General features: G+C 43.5%; 1 protein-coding gene across 1 annotated transcript; it reads left to right on the forward strand.

Annotated features, from left to right (window-relative positions):
• Nucleotides 1-7,070: 7,070 nt before the first annotated feature.
• On the forward strand, nt 7,071-13,696 carry LOC145420569 (cholesterol 24-hydroxylase-like). Its single transcript, XM_080289895.1, has 15 exons — nt 7,071-7,422; nt 7,493-7,570; nt 7,853-7,934; nt 8,271-8,344; nt 8,863-8,949; nt 9,109-9,247; nt 9,411-9,521; nt 9,613-9,775; nt 9,973-10,038; nt 10,580-10,652; nt 11,262-11,346; nt 12,214-12,324; nt 12,513-12,601; nt 12,727-12,793; nt 12,881-13,696. The coding sequence occupies exons 1-15, from the start codon at nt 7,274-7,276 to the stop codon at nt 13,037-13,039; spliced, it is 1,533 nt and encodes a 510-aa protein (XP_080146021.1). The 5' UTR covers nt 7,071-7,273; the 3' UTR covers nt 13,040-13,696.
• Nucleotides 13,697-20,363: the final 6,667 nt, after the last annotated feature.

The raw sequence follows: 20,363 nt of genomic DNA on the forward strand, positions 1-20,363 counted from the left end.
TACTCCAAGCAGGTACAGAGGATGGCTTTATCAATCCTTAAAAATGGTTCCCATCCGCTAAGGGGTGAATTTCAGCTTCTTTCCTCAGGACGGAGGTTTCTATTTCCGAGATGTAGGACAAAGCATTATAAAAATAGCTTTGTCCCCGTTGCTGTCTTTGAATTAAATAAAAACTGTTTTTGATTCGAAATATTAAATTACTATATATGTGCTACAGGGAGGTTTATATCTTTATTGGGTATGTGTGTTTTTGAAGGGATGCTAAATGCTATCATTTTTTTTTTTTTTTTTTTTTTTTGGCCTGTCCCGTTTGGCTCTTTTGCCATCAGAATTGTTGTCTAAAGGCAAAGAAAGATGCCCAACGGATTTACTTTACCAAATTGACCATCCCAGCCTTGCCGTAATGGTCCATTTGATTCACCTTTTATTGTTTATTTTATTTTCACTTACTGAATACGGGACAGACTTGACTGGGGGAAAGAAGGGGAGAAAGAAAGAGGGAAAGAGAAACAGCTGAGAAGAGGGACGGGGGAGAAGGGCAAAAGACAAAAACCAACAGAATGAGCAGAAAAAAAAAGAAGGAAAAAAATGCATATATCAATCACCTGGATCACCTGCTGAGAAAGAAAAAAGAAAACAAGCAGAAGAGAACAAGAGTAATAGAATAAACAACATCACAATGATATATGGGAATATGACAGTAAATACTAAATATTAAACATTATTGTGCAGCACATAAGATCAACAGAACACAGTGTGCTTTGAGGTAGGAGCCAAAAAGGGTGTAGTTTGTGGGTGTGATCACCCGTGTGTACACCTGTGAGCATGGACGCGCTTGTTTTTTTTTTTTAAAAGGTTCCTTCATGTAATGATCTGCTAGAGGGTGTGGGGGGGCACAGCCCCGTCCTCCAGGGCATGAAGCAGGTATGGAGGAGATCAAAACTCCAGACATCCAGAGGCCCCCAGAACACAAGAGACCAAGGAAGACCAACAGAGGGGCAGCCGCGCCACTGTCCCAGAAAGAGCTGAGGAGAGTCCCAGATGAGGGCTCACTCAGCAGCCGCGGAGCAGAAGCCAGGGGGAGTTGCAGTGACGCGCCCGTGAGCTCCGCCGGCAGCCAGCCGTGCCTGAGTGACCGAGCCCCAGGCCGAGAGGCCGGGGGCACCCCACCTCCGAAGTGGCCCGAGCGAGCCCCAGGCTCCAGGCCCCGATAAGCGGCCGCCAAGGAGTGAGCCGGTGTGTACCTGGACGCCCATCCCCGGACACAAAGAACCACCAACGCACCGATGTCTGAGGGAGTCCGCCACTGGCAGGGGAAGTGGTGGTGGGTGGAGATAGGCCTCCAAACCTTGGAGGGCCTGAGATGTCCCCAGAGAGGTGGCGCCTGACACCCAACCTGACATATAGACACAGACATACAGGCACACACAGACACAAACATCCATTCCCACCCTCATGCTCTCATATGCACTTACTCCACACTCAACCAACGTGGAGACAGACATAAAGAGACGCTGTACACACGATCACACTCCCCAAGCGTACTCTACAAACCGGGTCTAGGTACCCTTGCCCCTGGAGGGGGGAACTGCACCCAGACCCAGGTGGTGTTACCCTTTTCCCTGCGGTGGGGGGAGGCAGACCGCCCCGACTCCGCAGCAGCAGGGAGGCCCCACACTCCAGACCGCAGTCGGATGGCCAACTCCTCCTCCTAGTCCCCCCGCTCCAGCAGGTCGCAGAGAACGGGGGTGAGAGAAGACTCCAAACCTCCCTCCACCCGCTCATTGTAGTGTTGATGCATGTGTGTTCTAAGGTGCATTTAAAACCCAGGAGGGCATGGAGCTACCTGCCAGAGAGCAGCAGGTAAGCGCATGGTCCCTCCTGCTAGCCCTCAATGTCTATGTGTATTTAAAATTGAGAGGTGGGCAACGACGCCAGGGGTGGGGTGTACACCCTGATGGTACTTTGGATTCCGTGTATCGTGCCCACCCCCAAGATCCTATATGTATGTGTAATGAGAGTGTGAGTAATGTGAATGTCTAAGTACCTCTCCTGTATCTCCCCCTCCTGCAGAGAGAGCCCCTGAGGAGAGGAAAGCTCCTGCAAGATGTGACAATCTTCCCCACCAGTTGAAGAGCCCCCCAGGTGGCTCGATGCACCGGCGGCACCCTGCTCCAGGGCTGGGCAAGTTTACCTTGCCTATGGGTATAAATAAAGTTACCTTGACCTTGACCTCTGGTTTCATATGCAAAAAAAAAAAAATTGCGCTAGCTTACGTGGTTGCAGTGCTACCGGGATTTAAAAATAGTTATGCAAAACAGAGCGTGCCCGATCCGACCGGCTTTAAAGGGTTAACTACACTGTGAATACAACAGCCGTGGGTCTGATCCAGGACAGCGATGAGAGATAGTGGAGCTTTTCACAGTGTGGATCAGCAACAACAACTTTCTCCTGAATGTGAATGAAACCAAGAAACTGGTGACTGACTACAGGAAGAAACCCCTCGTTCAGACTGCTCTACATCAACGACACCGCAGCAGAGAGCATGGAGCACATGAACTTCCTGGGAGTTGATGTGATGTATGGTCTGTCCCTGCACACCACCTCACTGATCAAGAAAGGCTGAAAAGGTCACATCTGAGTCCAGATGTTCTCACCACCTCCTAAAGAGGCACCGCTGAGAGTGTGCTGACAAGCAGCATATCTCTAGCATGAGAACGAGGACAAGTGGAGCCACCCTGCCATCTATTTAGGGCCTGGCCCAACAACGCTGCAAAAAACCTTATCAGGGACACCTCACACCCCGACCACGGTCTGTTCTCACTCCTGCTTTCAGGCAGACAGTAACGTAGAGGTGCAGGTCATTGCAGTTCTGTGGAAGCTTCTTTGCAACCACCATCAGACTGTTGCACAGCTCAAACAGCTGCTATTTTGTAGATTATTATACTCTACAAATCTGTCAAGAAAGAATTTCCAGTGCAATCAGCTCATCGGCTCTCTTGTGCAATAATTGAATCATTTTTATTTGTGTTTTCAAATATGCAGCACTGTTTTTTGTTATTTTACATTTATTTATGTCTCACACTTGCCTCTTTTTAAACATCGCAATGAGGTTTTTTGTGTTTTTATTTGAGCTCATGCCACATATTTTTGTTCTGCATCGCTTTCCTGAGGTAGTGCTGAATGACAGTAAAATGAGTTTTGAACCCTGAATCCCTCTGAGTCAGTCTTGAGACCCCTGAAGTAACCAGCGTGATGGAGAACTGCTACTTTTCTTTCTTTCTTTTAACTTTGTGGTAATGTTTTCAGTGTGAATCCATGAGATTAAAAATCAAAGTTTGTCAACTAACAATCAAAGGCTGCATCTCGTGTGTTATGACACAAGACCAGTTTACAGGCAGGGATAGCTCAGTAGTCAGTGGCTGCCCACTGCTTCACTGGGTTAAATGCAGACTAACACATACACATTACACGTATTCCTTGTAATCTTCCCCCAGGTGTTAAAAGAGACTCTGAGAATGTACCCCACAGCTCCGGGCACATCTCGTCATATTGCTGAAGACATGGTGATTGATGGGATCCACATACCTGGAGGATTTGTTGCTCTTGTAAGTTGTGAAGATTTTAAATATGTTTTAATACCTTTTGGTTTGAAGATGGGTGTGTGTATGCGTGTATGCTTCTAATCATTTACTCAAACAGAACCCAAACAGCCCCCCCACCAGCTTAAGTCCTTTAAAAAAAAAAGTTACCTGGAATCGAGATAAATAATAAACTGTTCTAATGTTTAGTTCAGCTCCTATGCGAGTGGGAGACTGGAGAGATTCTTCAAGGATCCACTGAGATTTGATCCAGACAGATTTCACCCAGATGCTCCCAAGTAAGAAACACACTGTTTCACCATGCTGACATGTTTTATTCTTGTTTTCGGTCATTATTACCTAATGAGAAAAATGGTTCACAGTAACTGAGGCTGTCTCTTGTCTGTTCAACAAGGCCTTATTACTGCTACTACCCTTTTTCCCTCGGTCCTCGTGCGTGCCTGGGAAAGAACTTTGCTCAGGTGAGGATGGCTAAATAATGTGAAGACCCGCTCACCTATAAACACACTGACTCATCTCTGTGGGCGCTGTTGTGTTTTTTAGATGGAGGCTAAAGTGGTGATGGCCAAACTGCTCCAAAGGTTTGACTTCACTCTCGTCCCGGGACAGACCTTTGACATCCTGGATGCTGGCTGTTACACCCCGGCCTAGGCAACCGGGGTGCAACGCAGGAAAAATAAAAATAAGGCAAAAACACACGAGACAAAACTAATACGGGCTTCCACAAAAATCATCCCAAAACGAAAGTATCGACCACTATTTTCTTTAAAGCAAAATATGATATTTATTTACATCACAACACAAGGCGCCAAACTATTTACAACGGGGGGGAAGATCGCGACCATGACACACTGAAACACAGGGTTTAAATACCTAGAGGGAGCAATCAGGAAAATGGACAACAAGAGGGAAACACAGCTGGGGCAACTCAGAACTAACGAGACAGGGAAACGCAAACTGAAAACACTAAGATAACACAGACTTTCAAAGTAAGACAGGAAACACATAACAGTCACGCCAAAAACAACACACTGCCAACGCCGAACCGTAACATACGCCCCCACCCAAAGATCAAACATTTAACACCAAGTGAAAAGTTTGATCCAGACAGACGAAGCCGATGAAGGCTGGAGCGGTCCCACTGACCCTCCAGCAGACGACGAAGGCTGGAGCAGTCCCACGGACCCTCCAGCGAAGGCGGATGAAGGCTGGAGCGGTCCCACGGACCCTCCAGCGACGACAAAGGCTGGGGCGGTCCCACGGACCCTCCCCTCAGCGAAGGCAGACGAAGCTGATGAAGGCTGGAGCGGTCCCACTGACCCTCCAGCGACGACGAAGGCTGGAGCGGTCCCACGGACCCTCCAGCGACGACGAAGGCTGGAGCGGTCCCACGGACCCTCCAGCGAAGGCGGATGAAGGCTGGAGCGGTCCCACGGACCCTCCAGCGACGACAAAGGCTGGGGCGGTCCCACGGACCCTCCCCTCAGCGAAGGCAGACGAAGCTGATGAAGGCTGGAGCGGTCCCACTGACCCTCCAGCAGACGACGAAGGCTGCAGCGGTCCCTCGGACCCTCCAACGAAGGCGGATGAAGGCTGGAGCGGTCCCACGGACCCTCCAGCGACGACAAAGGCTGGGGCGGTCCCCGGACCCCCCAGCGAAGGCAATCCCGGACGAGCCCCCATATGTTACACCCCGGCCTAGGCAACCGGGGTGCAACGCAGGAAAATAAAAATAAGGCAAAAACACACGAGAAAAAACTAATACGGGCTTCCACAAAAATAATCCCAAAACGAGATTTAAAGCAAGATACAACATTTATTTACATCACCAACCACAAGGCGCCAAACTATTTACAACGGGGGGATCGCAACCATGACATACAGAAACACAGGGCTTAAATACATAGAAGGAGCAATTAGGGAATGGACCACAGGAGGGAAACACAGCTGGGGCAAATTAGACCTGACGAGACAAGGAAACGTAAACTGAACACTAAGATAACACAGACTTTCAAAGTAAAACAGGAAACACATAACAGTCACGCCAAAACAAAACGCCTAAAACAATACACTGCCAACGCCGAACCGTAACATACGCCCCCACCCAAAAAAACAAACATTTAAAACATACAACCCCGACGAAAAATGTTTGTTCCATGTCCAGCCCATACGGCACCGGCCGCCGTCCCGCAGGCGACGCTGATGGCCGGACGGGTCCTCCAGTGGAAACGGAAAACTGGAGTGTTGTGCACTTTGAGTCACAGGGATTACAAAAATAAGGCAACATCACATAAGTGGTAGTAGACCATAGAAGAAAATGGGTTACTCTTTACTAATGTAAACAAAAAAAACTCTAAAAGCATTAATGTGATTGTAATTTGATATAATATAATAAAAAAAAACAATAATGAATATTGAATTTTATTATATATTTTTTGATGATCACTGACTTTAATATTCTCTTTACTTTAATGTAGCTCTGTCATTGCTTTTTCATGACTACAACAGGACTTTTAATGCCTGTAACATTAACTTAAAACTCTGACGTCCAGAATTATTAAGTAAAGTTAAAATGAATTAAAAATGTCTCTAAGTCAGATTTTATTTGTGTTAATGGCATTACTGACATCAACAAAAACCAAACCTTCATGGTGAAAAGTACATCAAACACAACTCTATTTAAAATAGAATCATATTTGTGTTCAGCTTTTTGAACAATAAATCACTTGTGAATTACAAGTGAAACAGTATAGAGTGAAAATGTGGAAACAAAATGTTTCATTAAAAAGTGTTTTATGCAGTAATAATAAAAATTTGCAAAAAGTGAATTTACTGAGCACTTTTCAAAATCTGTTCTGTAAATAAGTTGCAAACAGTTCACAAGATTTAATGTCCTTTTACATGGTGAATATCAGAGAGAGAATGAATAGGACTCTAAATCAATAGCAGCACAGAGCTCACCGATGGTCTCGCCTGGATGAATCAGGACAACATCTGTCAATTATCTCATCAGGAGCTCATAATATAATGCTGCCAGCAGTGACACGGGCACCAGCAAAACCAGCCCTTTAAAACCTGAACCATGAAATAACTGCCAGAAATCTTTATTTTTCTGATAATGGAGTGTATGTTGAACCTTTAGACGACATGTATAAAAAATATATAAAATTATAATCTGCATATGTGTTTAAATTGTATCACATTTGCTACATTAGCCATATTTTTGCAACTTAGTCATTAAAATTTGTCATGCAATTTGTATCATTTTTTTGAGGGTAAATAAAGGTCACACAAATAAAACTCACAAAACCACATGTATCAAATACGATACGCTTAGCTTTAAAGGGACTGGGATCGATGAGGAGTGCATTGCAGAGGTCCAGCTGAAAAGCCAGGTTTTCTTGTTGCAGCTCCAATGAACCTCTTGTTGCTTTATTTGCACCAAAGCAGCTGAACTGGAAGCACTATGGTTTCTGCGTCCTAACATATCGATATTCCTGAAGTTTAAGTGGGATACTGTGATGGAGTGTCGTGTTAATGATCTGAACTGCGTAGGCTACTTCAGTCTGAAGAGTCACTGATAACAGGCTCGCTGCTTTTATCTGGCCGTGGACTTTCTAACTGAAAGGACAACCAGCTTTAACACGGACGTCTCCGGGACATTTTCCAGGATGGCACTTTCCAGCCTGCTTCTGAGCCTGGCTGCTCGGGCACTTACGTTTCTCTTCTTTCTGCTCGTCATTGCGTTTCTTGGCTACTGCTTGTACATTAAATACATTCATATGAAGTATGACCACATCCCCGGGCCGCCGAGGGACAGGTAGGAAAGGTCGTCGGCTGAAGCAGTTATGCGGACGTTACTTGAGAGTAACTCGCTGTTTCCTCCTCAGTTTTTTCTTCGGACACTCACCAACGATGTTGAAGGCGATGAAAAATGACGGAATTATACACGACAAATTTCTGGAGTGGTAAGTTTAGCGCAAACAAAGTTTTTATGCGGAAAAAACAACACGTCAAACCATTAAGCTAACACAATATGTAGGTCAGTGTTTGGGACTGCTGCCAGCCAATGCTAGCTAGCCTGGCTGTATTGAACTGACGCAGTTTCCTTTTTCACAGCATATTTTGCCGCTAATTGCCTGTTAATTTCTGCCTATATAACAAATACATTGCAGTTCTTACTGTACTCTTTGTATTACAGTATTAATATCATTCGCCTTTAAAAGATCTAATTAAGATGTCACCTGCAGGGCCGAGAAGTATGGACCTGTTTACAGGATAAATATGTTTCACTACGTTTCACTGTGTACGTACTGTCCAGAGGCCACCAAGGTAAACACTTGTTACTTGACTGTTTTCACATCAGTACACAGGTGTCATTAATAAAGGGTCTATTTCTGTAAATCTGTGAATTATTGTGATTAGCAGTACCTGTGTATCTCTACTGTTTCAGTTTAAAATGACTACAGTGCAACAAACCTGTTGTGTGTGAAAGTGCACCCATCAATCCTGTTGGCAGAGGTCCCTGCTAATAAACAGCGCCAGCTACTGGCCTTTTGGGGACTTGTTCACATTTAAAGCCTTCTTCTTCTTCTTCTTCTTCTTCTTCTTCTTCTTCTTCTTCTTCTTCGTCGTCACACTTTTGTGTCATTTTGTTTCTGATTTCAGGAAATCCTGATGTCCCCAAAGTACCTTAAAGAGAAGTTTGCCTATAAAAGACTCTTCAACCTGTTTGGTCAAAGGTGATGTATCAGATTATCTGTTTCTTTTAGTTATATTGTTGTGGTCAGACTTTCATTCCGTCATCATGGGCATGAATGTCATGGTAATTTTGGGCTTTTGTATTTATATATCCATCCGTTATCGTTCCAACTAAATGAAACTCAGCAATATAAGCTATAGCTCTTTTGCACACATCTGTTTCAAATCTCCATATTTTGTCTCCGTTTCTGTCTTCAGCTATTTATTTGTACTATTTGTATTTATATGTTCTATTTCTATTGTATATATTAATCGGCATCTGTGGGTGGACAGCAAAGAAAGAATTTCATTGCACAAAGAAATGCCTTTCTCTTGTGACACATGACAATAAACACTTTGAATCTTGAAGTATCTTACCATGTTGTGTACCTATGCTAGCAGTAATATAACTGTGAAAATAATAGAAAGCATGCTTTGTGACAGTGTTATGAGTGAAAATCATATTTTGCTATGTTTAATTCTCCTGTTGGTGATTTTTTTTTTTTTGGGTGGGTTTCAGGTTCTTTGGAAATGGTCTGATAACAGCACGAGATCATGAGCAGTGGTACAAACAGCGACGCATCATGGACCCTGCGTTCAGCAGCCTGTGAGTTATGAAATTCTAGCAACGTGTCAGAAAGAAGTGTCTGCTGAGCTACCTGTTTATGTTATGTTCATCCATTATTTACAGTCATACTGGATATAAATCAGTGTTGTTGATAATCCTTTAGTCGCTGTTCCTCTGTCTCAAACTTTTTTTTTCCAGGTATCTGAGAGGTCTAATGGGAACCTTCAATGAGACAGCAGATAAACTGATGGATAAACTTGCAGAGCTTGCTGACAATAAAACAGAAGCTAATATGCTCCATCTTCTCAACTGTGTCACCCTGGATGTTATTAGTAAGGTATCATAGTCAGTTTTACAGATGCAACGTGGGTTTTTTTTGTTGTTTTTTTCATAATTCTGATGAAGGCACAAGCTTTTACGTTTGTTTTAATTTACTGTTAAAAAGTTTCTAAGCGTGTTGTAAGTGTGAGTGCAGGTCCATCCGTGTCTTGATATTTCAGGTTGCCTTCGGGGTGGACTTGGACCTCTTGAAGAATAGTTCACCTTTCCCTAAAGCCATTGAGACATGTCTGAAAGGAATGGTTACCTATGTTAGAGACATATTTTTTGAGGTATTACTTCAGCGTTTGTTGTTATGAAGTATGTCTGCCAACAACATTGTTATCAGGATGCCAGGCTAAACCCTTCAGTCTGCCATTCCAGTACAATCCAAAGAACAGACGATACGTCAATGAGGTGAGGGAAGCGTGCCGCCTGCTCCGTACAACTGGAGCCAAGTGGATCAGTGAGAGAAAGGCCGCCATGCAAAACGGTGACGAGGTCCCCAAAGACATCCTGACACAAATCATCAAAACTGCAAGCCAAGGTTGGAGTCCCCAAATTTCACATTAGACTAGACTAGAGCAATATTTTATTCTCTTTGTGACGAGACAAAGTGAATAGAACAAATGTGACCCACAGTTTTTGATGCCTTCTCAGTTCGGTGCATGTGGTTTGTAAGTAATGTTGGAAACCAGGAGAAGTTAAATATCGATGTATCTGTCCATTCTCTCCTCATTTCAGAGGAAAACATGACTGAAGAAGATGAAGAATTTATGCTGGACAATTTTGTGACATTTTTCATTGCAGGTGAGTCTCTGTTGTTTCAGCTTTGATGTGTGAAATGCAGCTGGAAGCTCCTTTGTAGCGTCAGACGAAGCTCACTGCACTGAAGAGTGTGTTTTATTTTCAGTTTTACACAATGTGGCCACTGTTGTCTGTGAATTGTTGTCACGTGTTCACTTAGCATGGACAAAACTGTCCTTTCTTATCCAGAGGGGCTGCATAATATCTGCACACACACACTGTGTCACAAAACTCTAGTTCCTGTGTTACTGACTGTTTGTCTCAAATGTTTTTAAAAATTACATATTTATTACTCTTTTCAATCTTTATTTGTGACCGGGACCATAACATTTGCAAATAAGTAAAATATCAATCAAGAAAAAGAAACATATGATCTGTTTTTCTTACATAATGATATTATTGATTTTAAGTTAACTAGGCTTTTTAAGACTCAAAGAGTTGTGATGTAGAAATTAGGATTACAACTTCTTGATTAAGAGTTGCATGGCTGTTTCCTTTTGACGTAATATTCTGACACATTATTGACAAACTGGTAACATTTTAGGCCAAGAAACAACAGCCAATCAGCTGTCTTTTTGCGTCATGGAGCTCGGAAGACATCCTGAAATACTGGAGAAGTAAGAAGTCAAACACAACTTCACAATTTACACTTTTCATTTAATTTTTTATTTTAATTTTGATTTGTAATTATTTTATTTCATTTTCTGTATTTCTGCATGAATATAACCTGAAACATCAGCTGACTGAACCTATAAGGTCCTACAAGTAAAGAGGACTTAAACAAAAGTCTGTGAGATCTTCAGAAAGCTTCTTGCTGTGACACACTTGTTGTACAGTCAGTCTGATAGATCCAGTTCTTACAATCAGTGTGTGCCTCAGATCTGACTGTCAACCCATTGTGTGAAAACAACTTCTTCTAATTTGAGCCATCCAAATATCAAACATCAAAAATATTCACAATCCTGAGATTATGATTATATATAGCTATAGATATATAGATATATATAGAAACATATATAGATATGAGAGAGATAGACATAGATGTATAAAATATCAAATGCAATGTCTTTCTCTCATCTGCTTAATTGGGTTCTAGTTTTTTACCCATACGACTTGTGTTAAACTCTAAAGATGTTTTAGGCAATATTTATGCTGTTCTTATTACTGTGTAATATATAGAGAGAATTTTGGTTTTCTAAAATTTTCTAAATATTTTTATTCCTTAGAGCAAAGAAAGAGGTCGATGACGTCATTGGGATGAAATGTGACATAAGCTATGATGACTTAGGAGAGCTGGTCTACCTGTCACAGGTACCTGTTTGTTTATTAAATAATTATTATACCACTCAGCCAGAACACTGATGGCGTGTTGTCGTTGGGCTCACAACTTTGTGAGTACAATAATTTGAGAAAGAAGTCTCTGAGGATTTGCAAATTGATGCCGTGGATCTATCAGGAATTCAAAATTTAGTGACTCTGACCTCAAGGTAAAGGTCAGAGGTCAAGTTTGTTAAGAATCTCGTAAACACAAAAGCTCGAGGAGGTGGTCAACTCAAGAACAGCACTGACTCAAACGGTGCATAGACGTTAATATTATCGATTATCTGTTACCAGTTACAAATACGGAGAGTTGATGTTTATTAAGGATCTTTGACCAAATAAGTATAAACTCTGTTAGGTCGTCTGTATTGTCATGAAAATGTAGGTAAGAATACACTGTGATTAAGAGAGGATTGATACAGTAAGGCCTAAAATATCATGTTTGATTCTGCTGACACAGGTGTTTCAGGGGTCACCCGTCTGGCAGGGAAGCGGTTTATTTATGTATTCAATTATTTATTTATTTATTTTTTGTAAGACATAAGCAGTTTTTAAGTGACTATGAAGGCTGCTTAGTTTGTGAATTAAAAATGATTATTCTTTCCCTAAACTCATCAGTGTCATGTCAAAATCATTTCCTTATGGGAGTGAAAGGACATATTTTAATGTTCCTGCATGCACTAATAAACATGTCAGTCACAGTGAACAGAAAATGATGTGTTGTGGGACTTCCAGGGGATTTCTGCGAGCTAAAAAGTCCACTGGCAGGCGGCTGAGCGGTACCACTGGCCTCTGCCAGTATTTCTTTTAAAACATACCCAACCAAAGTGTGCACCGCTCATTGTGATCTTCCTTCAGGTACTAAAAGAGACTCTGAGAATTTACCCCACAGCTGTGGGCACATCTCGTGATGTTGCTGAAGACATGGTCATTGATGGTGTCCACATACCTGGAGGAGTCGGCGTTTTTGTGAGTTATTTTTCTTCTTAACATGTTTGTAACTCTAAAAGAGAAACTGAGTTTCAGGTTTATATGTATAAAAGGAATTGGCCACAAAAATATTACAAAACAGGTCAACTGTTATTCAACTGTTTCAAATGATTGCAAACAAATACACTTATGATTAAAATGCAAAAATGTAATCTTTTCATGTTTAGTTCAACTCCTATGTGAGCGGGAGACTGGAGAGATTCTTCAAGGATCCACTGAGATTTGATCCAGACAGATTTCACCCAGATGCTCCCAAGTAAGGAACACATTGTTTCACTATGCTGACTTTACATACATTTAATATTTGCACACACTTTATTATCTCAGACTAAATGAGTGAAACGGTTCACAGTAACTGAGGCTGTCTCTTATCTGTTCAAGGCCTTATTACTGCTACTACCCCTTTGCCCTCGGTCCTCGCTCGTGTCTGGGACAGAACTTTGCTCAGGTGAGGATGACAGCGTAAGTCAACATGAAGACCCGCTCACCTATAAACACACTGACTCATCTCTGTGGGCGCTGTTGTGTTTTTTAGATGGAGGCTAAAGTGGTGATGGCCAAACTGCTCCAGAGGTTTGACTTCACTCTCGTCCCGGGACAGACCTTTGACATCCTGGATGCTGGCACACTCAGACCAAAGAGTGGAGTGTTGTGCACTTTGAGTCACAGGGATTACAAAAATAAAGGATCTTAAAGTACTTTACATAAAAAGTGGTCTATTTTTGGTCCCTGAGATATATTAATATAGGGAAAAAGAAAGTACAGCTTCAACACTATGTCTCAGTTTTGCTACATGATTTAGAAATGCTTCTTTAGTAACTGAAATCAGCACAACTCTTTGAGTCTAAATTGTAGAAATAAATGTGTAAAAAGATCCTTGTCAAGAACAGAATGGATTTTCTCTTCTTTTTTAAAATTTTATTTCATTGCCGTAATATTAATGGCCGTGGGCCAATTTGGCCCCCGGGCCTCATGTTTGACACCTCTGGTTTAAAGGGTAAAACTGATTTGATTTTTATTCCTGTCTAAAACTTGTGATTTAAAAAAAAAAAAAAGAATTTAAAGAACAAATTGTGTCATGTATGAACTACACTGTAAATTCATATGAAATGAATGTAATCATGCTTATGTCTTCATTATGATAATATATATGGTAACATCATGGGGAGTGCTGGTATAATAACGTTTGCACTTAGCATTTTAATCTTGCACAAAATCATCACATAGTTTGATGTGACTTTTTTTAATAACCAGTGAGCAAAGGAACCTTTTGTGCCTGCATAGCATCCAAGATTTTCATAAAAGTGCTGCATGTTATGAAAATGAAAATAAATTTTGAGATCCCACAGAATTTTTTTTGTTTAAGTCTGCATGCTTCCAAGATGCTGTGCCATCCTGCTACAAATCACATCATCCCAGCGCCAAAGAAACCCTCAGTCACCTGCTTAAGTGACTATAGCCTTGACATGATGACACGATTGTTCCACAGATTTTTGTATAAATCCTATTAACCCTTTAAGAACTACCATAGAACCAAGTCCGCCAGAGCTTATATTATATTTTTACATGCTGTGGAGCCATTTCTGGGAGCATTTCAAGTTGATATACATCAATACAACCATTATAGCCCAAATTATAATAATATGCATGCATTAAGTGCATTACATAAATTGCAAAAAAGTGCAATAAACTACAAAAAATTTGAAAATTGTTTTTGTTTTTTTAACATATATTTCTAGTTAGAGAAATTTATGAGGCTTATCCCTCAAAACTGCAGATACAATAAAGTTGCACAAAATAGTTTCCCACCACAGGAAATTTATTTTAAATGTCTTCATATTTTTATTTTTGAAATACACCAATTTTTATATACTGCAGGAAAAATGAAAATGAATATTATAATGCAAATTTACAAAAAAAAAAAAGCATATGCATCAAAATAAACTATTTTCAGCAGTGCACCTAACCCTAACCCTAAGCATCCCAGAAACGACACAGAAAGTCATAAAGTCAAACATAACTTTTAAAAACACCATTATAGGCTCATAAAGCCCTGATGGTAAAAAAAAAACTACATTTCCGCAAAATAACGTCACTTCCGGTCTTAGGCAAGTCATGGCGGACATGCGATAGTTCGCGCTGATGGACATAGGAAGTGTTACAAACAGCTGATCTGATCGGCAAAGCGTGTTTCTGGAATATTATGTTTTTGTTGCTGCAAGTGCTTTTTATGCAGTTTTTGCAAAGCTTTATGTGGAAGGAAACTGTGACCGAGGACAAGCTGATGTAAGTACAACTCCTCTTTTAATTTTAACTTTGTTTTATCGTTCGTTTATTGAGTCTGTTTTATCCTTTTGTTTGGTGGCATGGTTTGGTCAGACCTCTGTCACAGAGAAAAACTCTCTAAATCAGATAGTGAGATGGTCCAGTCGTCTGATAGGTGAGCCACAGTCTTGTTTAGCCTCCCTGTACTCCAAGCAGGTACAGAGGATGGCTTTATCAATCCTTAAAAATGGTTCCCATCCGCTAAGGGGTGAATTTCAGCTTCTTTCCTCAGGACGGAGGTTTCTATTTCCGAGATGTAGGACAAAGCATTATAAAAATAGCTTTGTCCCCGTTGCTGTCTTTGAATTAAATAAAAACTGTTTTTGATTCGAAATATTAAATTACTATATATGTGCTACAGGGAGGTTTATATCTTTATTGGGTATGTGTGTTTTTGAAGGGATGCTAAATGCTATCATTTTTTTTTTTTTTTTTTTTTTTGGCCTGTCCCGTTTGGCTCTTTTGCCATCAGAATTGTTGTCTAAAGGCAAAGAAAGATGCCCAACGGATTTACTTTACCAAACTGACCATCCCAGCCTTGCCGTAATGGTCCATTTGATTCACCTTTTATTGTTTATTTTATTTTCACTTACTGAATACGGGACAGACTTGACTGGGGGAAAGAAGGGGAGAAAGAAAGAGGGAAAGAGAAACAGCTGAGAAGAGGGACAGGGGAGAAGGGCAAAAGACAAAAACCAACAGAATGAGCAGAAAAAAAAAGAAGGAAAAAAATGCATATATCAATCACCTGGATCACCTGCTGAGAAAGAAAAAAGAAAACAAGCAGAAGAGAACAAGAGTAATAGAATAAACAACATCACAATGATATATGGGAATATGACAGTAAATACTAAATATTAAACATTATTGTGCAGCACATAAGATCAACAGAACACAGTGTGCTTTGAGGTAGGAGCCAAAAAGGGTGTAGTTTGTGGGTGTGATCACCCGTGTGTACACCTGTGAGCATGGACGCGCTTGTTTTTTTTTTTTTAAAAGGTTCCTTCATGTAATGATCTGCTAGAGGGTGTGGGGGGGCACAGCCCCGTCCTCCAGGGCATGAAGCAGGTATGGAGGAGATCAAAACTCCAGACATCCAGAGGCCCCCAGAACACAAGAGACCAAGGAAGACCAACAGAGGGGCAGCCGCGCCACTGTCCCAGAAAGAGCTGAGGAGAGTCCCAGATGAGGGCTCACTCAGCAGCCGCGGAGCAGAAGCCAGGGGGACTTGCAGTGACGCGCCCGTGAGCTCCGCCGGCAGCCAGCCGTGCCTGAGTGACCGAGCCCCAGGCCGAGAGGCCGGGGGCACCCCACCTCCGAAGTGGCCCGAGCGAGCCCCAGGCTCCAGGCCCCGATAAGCGGCCGCCAAGGAGTGAGCCGGTGTGTACCTGGACGCCCATCCCCGGACACAAAGAACCACCAACGCACCGATGTCTGAGGGAGTCCGCCACCGGCAGGGGAAGTGGTGGTGGGTGGAGATAGGCCTCCAAACCTTGGAGGGCCTGAGATGTCCCCAGAGAGGTGGCGCCTGACACCCAACCTGACATATAGACACAGACATACAGGCACACACAGACACAAACATCCATTCCCACCCTCATGCTCTCATATGCACTTACTCCACACTCAACCAACGTGGAGACAGACATAAAGAGACGTTGTACACACGATCACACTCCCCAAGCGTACTCTACAAACCGGGTCTAGGTACCCTTGCCCCTGGAGGGGGGAACTGCACCCAGACCCAGGTGGTGTTACCCTTTTCCCTGCGGTGGGGGGAGGCAGACCGCCCCGACTCCGCAGCAGCAGGGAGGCCCCACACTCCAGACCGCAGTCGGATGGCCAACTCCTCCTCCTAGTCCCCCCGCTCCAGCAGGTCGCAGAGAACGGGGGTGAGAGAAGACTCCAAACCTCCCTCCACCCGCTCATTGTAGTGTTGATGCATGTGTGTTCTAAGGTGCATTTAAAACCCAGGAGGGCATGGAGCTACCTGCCAGAGAGCAGCAGGTAAGCGCATGGTCCCTCCTGCTAGCCCTCAATGTCTATGTGTATTTAAAATTGAGAGGTGGGCAACGACGCCAGGGGTGGGGTGTACACCCTGATGGTACTTTGGATTCCGTGTATCGTGCCCACCCCCAAGATCCTATATGTATGTGTAATGAGAGTGTGAGTAATGTGAATGTCTAAGTACCTCTCCTGTATCTCCCCCTCCTGCAGAGAGAGCCCCTGAGGAGAGGAAAGCTCCTGCAAGATGTGACAATCTTCCCCACCAGTTGAAGAGCCCCCCAGGTGGCTCGATGCACCGGCGGCACCCTGCTCCAGGGCTGGGCAAGTTTACCTTGCCTATGGGTATAAATAAAGTTACCTTGACCTTGACCTCTGGTTTCATATGCAAAAAAAAAATATTGCGCTAGCTTACGTGGTTGCAGTGCTACCGGGATTTAAAAATAGTTATGCAAAACAGAGCGTGCCCGATCCGACCGGCTTTAAAGGGTTAACTACACTGTGAATACAACAGCCGTGGGTCTGATCCAGGACAGCGATGAGAGATAGTGGAGCTTTTCACAGTGTGGATCAGCAACAACAACTTTCTCCTGAATGTGAATGAAACCAAGAAACTGGTGACTGACTACAGGAAGAAACCCCTCGTTCAGACTGCTCTACATCAACGACACCGCAGCAGAGAGCATGGAGCACATGAACTTCCTGGGAGTTGATGTGATGTATGGTCTGTCCCTGCACACCACCTCACTGATCAAGAAAGGCTGAAAAGGTCACATCTGAGTCCAGATGTTCTCACCACCTCCTAAAGAGGCACCGCTGAGAGTGTGCTGACAAGCAGCATATCTCTAGCATGAGAACGAGGACAAGTGGAGCCACCCTGCCATCTATTTAGGGCCTGGCCCAACAACGCTGCAAAAAACCTTATCAGGGACACCTCACACCCCGACCACGGTCTGTTCTCACTCCTGCTTTCAGGCAGACAGTAACGTAGAGGTGCAGGTCATTGCAGTTCTGTGGAAGCTTCTTTGCAACCACCATCAGACTGTTGCACAGCTCAAACAGCTGCTATTTTGTAGATTATTATACTCTACAAATCTGTCAAGAAAGAATTTCCAGTGCAATCAGCTCATCGGCTCTCTTGTGCAATAATTGAATCATTTTTATTTGTGTTTTCAAATATGCAGCACTGTTTTTTGTTATTTTACATTTATTTATGTCTCACACTTGCCTCTTTTTAAACATCGCAATGAGGTTTTTTGTGTTTTTATTTGAGCTCATGCCACATATTTTTGTTCTGCATCGCTTTCCTGAGGTAGTGCTGAATGACAGTAAAATGAGTTTTGAACCCTGAATCCCTCTGAGTCAGTCTTGAGACCCCTGAAGTAACCAGCGTGATGGAGAACTGCTACTTTTCTTTCTTTCTTTTAACTTTGTGGTAATGTTTTCAGTGTGAATCCATGAGATTAAAAATCAAAGTTTGTCAACTAACAATCAAAGGCTGCATCTCGTGTGTTATGACACAAGACCAGTTTACAGGCAGGGATAGCTCAGTAGTCAGTGGCTGCCCACTGCTTCACTGGGTTAAATGCAGACTAACACATACACATTACACGTATTCCTTGTAATCTTCCCCCAGGTGTTAAAAGAGACTCTGAGAATGTACCCCACAGCTCCGGGCACATCTCGTCATATTGCTGAAGACATGGTGATTGATGGGATCCACATACCTGGAGGATTTGTTGCTCTTGTAAGTTGTGAAGATTTTAAATATGTTTTAATACCTTTTGGTTTGAAGATGGGTGTGTGTATGCGTGTATGCTTCTAATCATTTACTCAAACAGAACCCAAACAGCCCCCCCACCAGCTTAAGTCCTTTAAAAAAAAAAGTTACCTGGAATCGAGATAAATAATAAACTGTTCTAATGTTTAGTTCAGCTCCTATGCGAGTGGGAGACTGGAGAGATTCTTCAAGGATCCACTGAGATTTGATCCAGACAGATTTCACCCAGATGCTCCCAAGTAAGAAACACACTGTTTCACCATGCTGACATGTTTTATTCTTGTTTTCGGTCATTATTACCTAATGAGAAAAATGGTTCACAGTAACTGAGGCTGTCTCTTGTCTGTTCAACAAGGCCTTATTACTGCTACTACCCTTTTTCCCTCGGTCCTCGTGCGTGCCTGGGAAAGAACTTTGCTCAGGTGAGGATGGCTAAATAATGTGAAGACCCGCTCACCTATAAACACACTGACTCATCTCTGTGGGCGCTGTTGTGTTTTTTAGATGGAGGCTAAAGTGGTGATGGCCAAACTGCTCCAAAGGTTTGACTTCACTCTCGTCCCGGGACAGACCTTTGACATCCTGGATGCTGGCTGTTACACCCCGGCCTAGGCAACCGGGGTGCAACGCAGGAAAAATAAAAATAAGGCAAAAACACACGAGACAAAACTAATACGGGCTTCCACAAAAATCATCCCAAAACGAAAGTATCGACCACTATTTTCTTTAAAGCAAAATATGATATTTATTTACATCACAACACAAGGCGCCAAACTATTTACAACGGGGGGGAAGATCGCGACCATGACACACTGAAACACAGGGTTTAAATACCTAGAGGGAGCAATCAGGAAAATGGACAACAAGAGGGAAACACAGCTGGGGCAACTCAGAACTGACGAGACAGGGAAACGCAAACTGAAAACACTAAGATAACACAGACTTTCAAAGTAAGACAGGAAACACATAACAGTCACGCCAAAAACAACACACTGCCAACGCCGAACCGTAACATACGCCCCCACCCAAAGATCAAACATTTAACACCAAGTGAAAAGTTTGATCCAGACAGACGAAGCCGATGAAGGCTGGAGCGGTCCCACTGACCCTCCAGCAGACGACGAAGGCTGGAGCAGTCCCACGGACCCTCCAGCGAAGGCGGATGAAGGCTGGAGCGGTCCCACGGACCCTCCAGCGACGACAAAGGCTGGGGCGGTCCCACGGACCCTCCCCTCAGCGAAGGCAGACGAAGCTGATGAAGGCTGGAGCGGTCCCACTGACCCTCCAGCGACGACGAAGGCTGGAGCGGTCCCACGGACCCTCCAGCGAAGGCGGATGAAGGCTGGAGCGGTCCCACGGACCCTCCAGCGACGACAAAGGCTGGGGCGGTCCCACGGACCCTCCCCTCAGCGAAGGCAGACGAAGCTGATGAAGGCTGGAGCGGTCCCACTGACCCTCCAGCAGACGACGAAGGCTGCAGCGGTCCCTCGGACCCTCCAACGAAGGCGGATGAAGGCTGGAGCGGTCCCACGGACCCTCCAGCGACGACAAAGGCTGGGGCGGTCCCCGGACCCCCCAGCGAAGGCAATCCCGGACGAGCCCCCATATGTTACACCCCGGCCTAGGCAACCGGGGTGCAACGCAGGAAAATAAAAATAAGGCAAAAACACACGAGAAAAAACTAATACGGGCTTCCACAAAAATAATCCCAAAACGAGATTTAAAGCAAGATACAACATTTATTTACATCACCAACCACAAGGCGCCAAACTATTTACAACGGGGGGATCGCAACCATGACATACAGAAACACAGGGCTTAAATACATAGAAGGAGCAATTAGGGAATGGACCACAGGAGGGAAACACAGCTGGGGCAAATTAGACCTGACGAGACAAGGAAACGTAAA

This window comes from Astatotilapia calliptera, chromosome 15 (genome assembly GCF_964374335.1).
Source record: "Astatotilapia calliptera chromosome 15, fAstCal68.1, whole genome shotgun sequence".
NCBI lineage: Eukaryota > Metazoa > Chordata > Actinopteri > Cichliformes > Cichlidae > Astatotilapia > Astatotilapia calliptera.

What these genes read in the sequence shown, in the direction of transcription:
- LOC145420569 (XM_080289895.1), top strand. Translation starts at nt 7,274, where the DNA reads ATGGCACTTTCCAGCCTGCTTCTGAGCCTGGCTGCTCGGGCACTTACG. An exon ending in ACTGTCCAGAGGCCACCAAG is followed by an intron (nt 7,935 to 8,270) that starts GTAAACACTTGT and finishes TTCTGATTTCAG; the next exon opens with GAAATCCTGATGTCCCCAAA. An exon ending in CATCCTGAAATACTGGAGAA is followed by an intron (nt 10,653 to 11,261) that starts GTAAGAAGTCAA and finishes TTTATTCCTTAG; the next exon opens with AGCAAAGAAAGAGGTCGATG.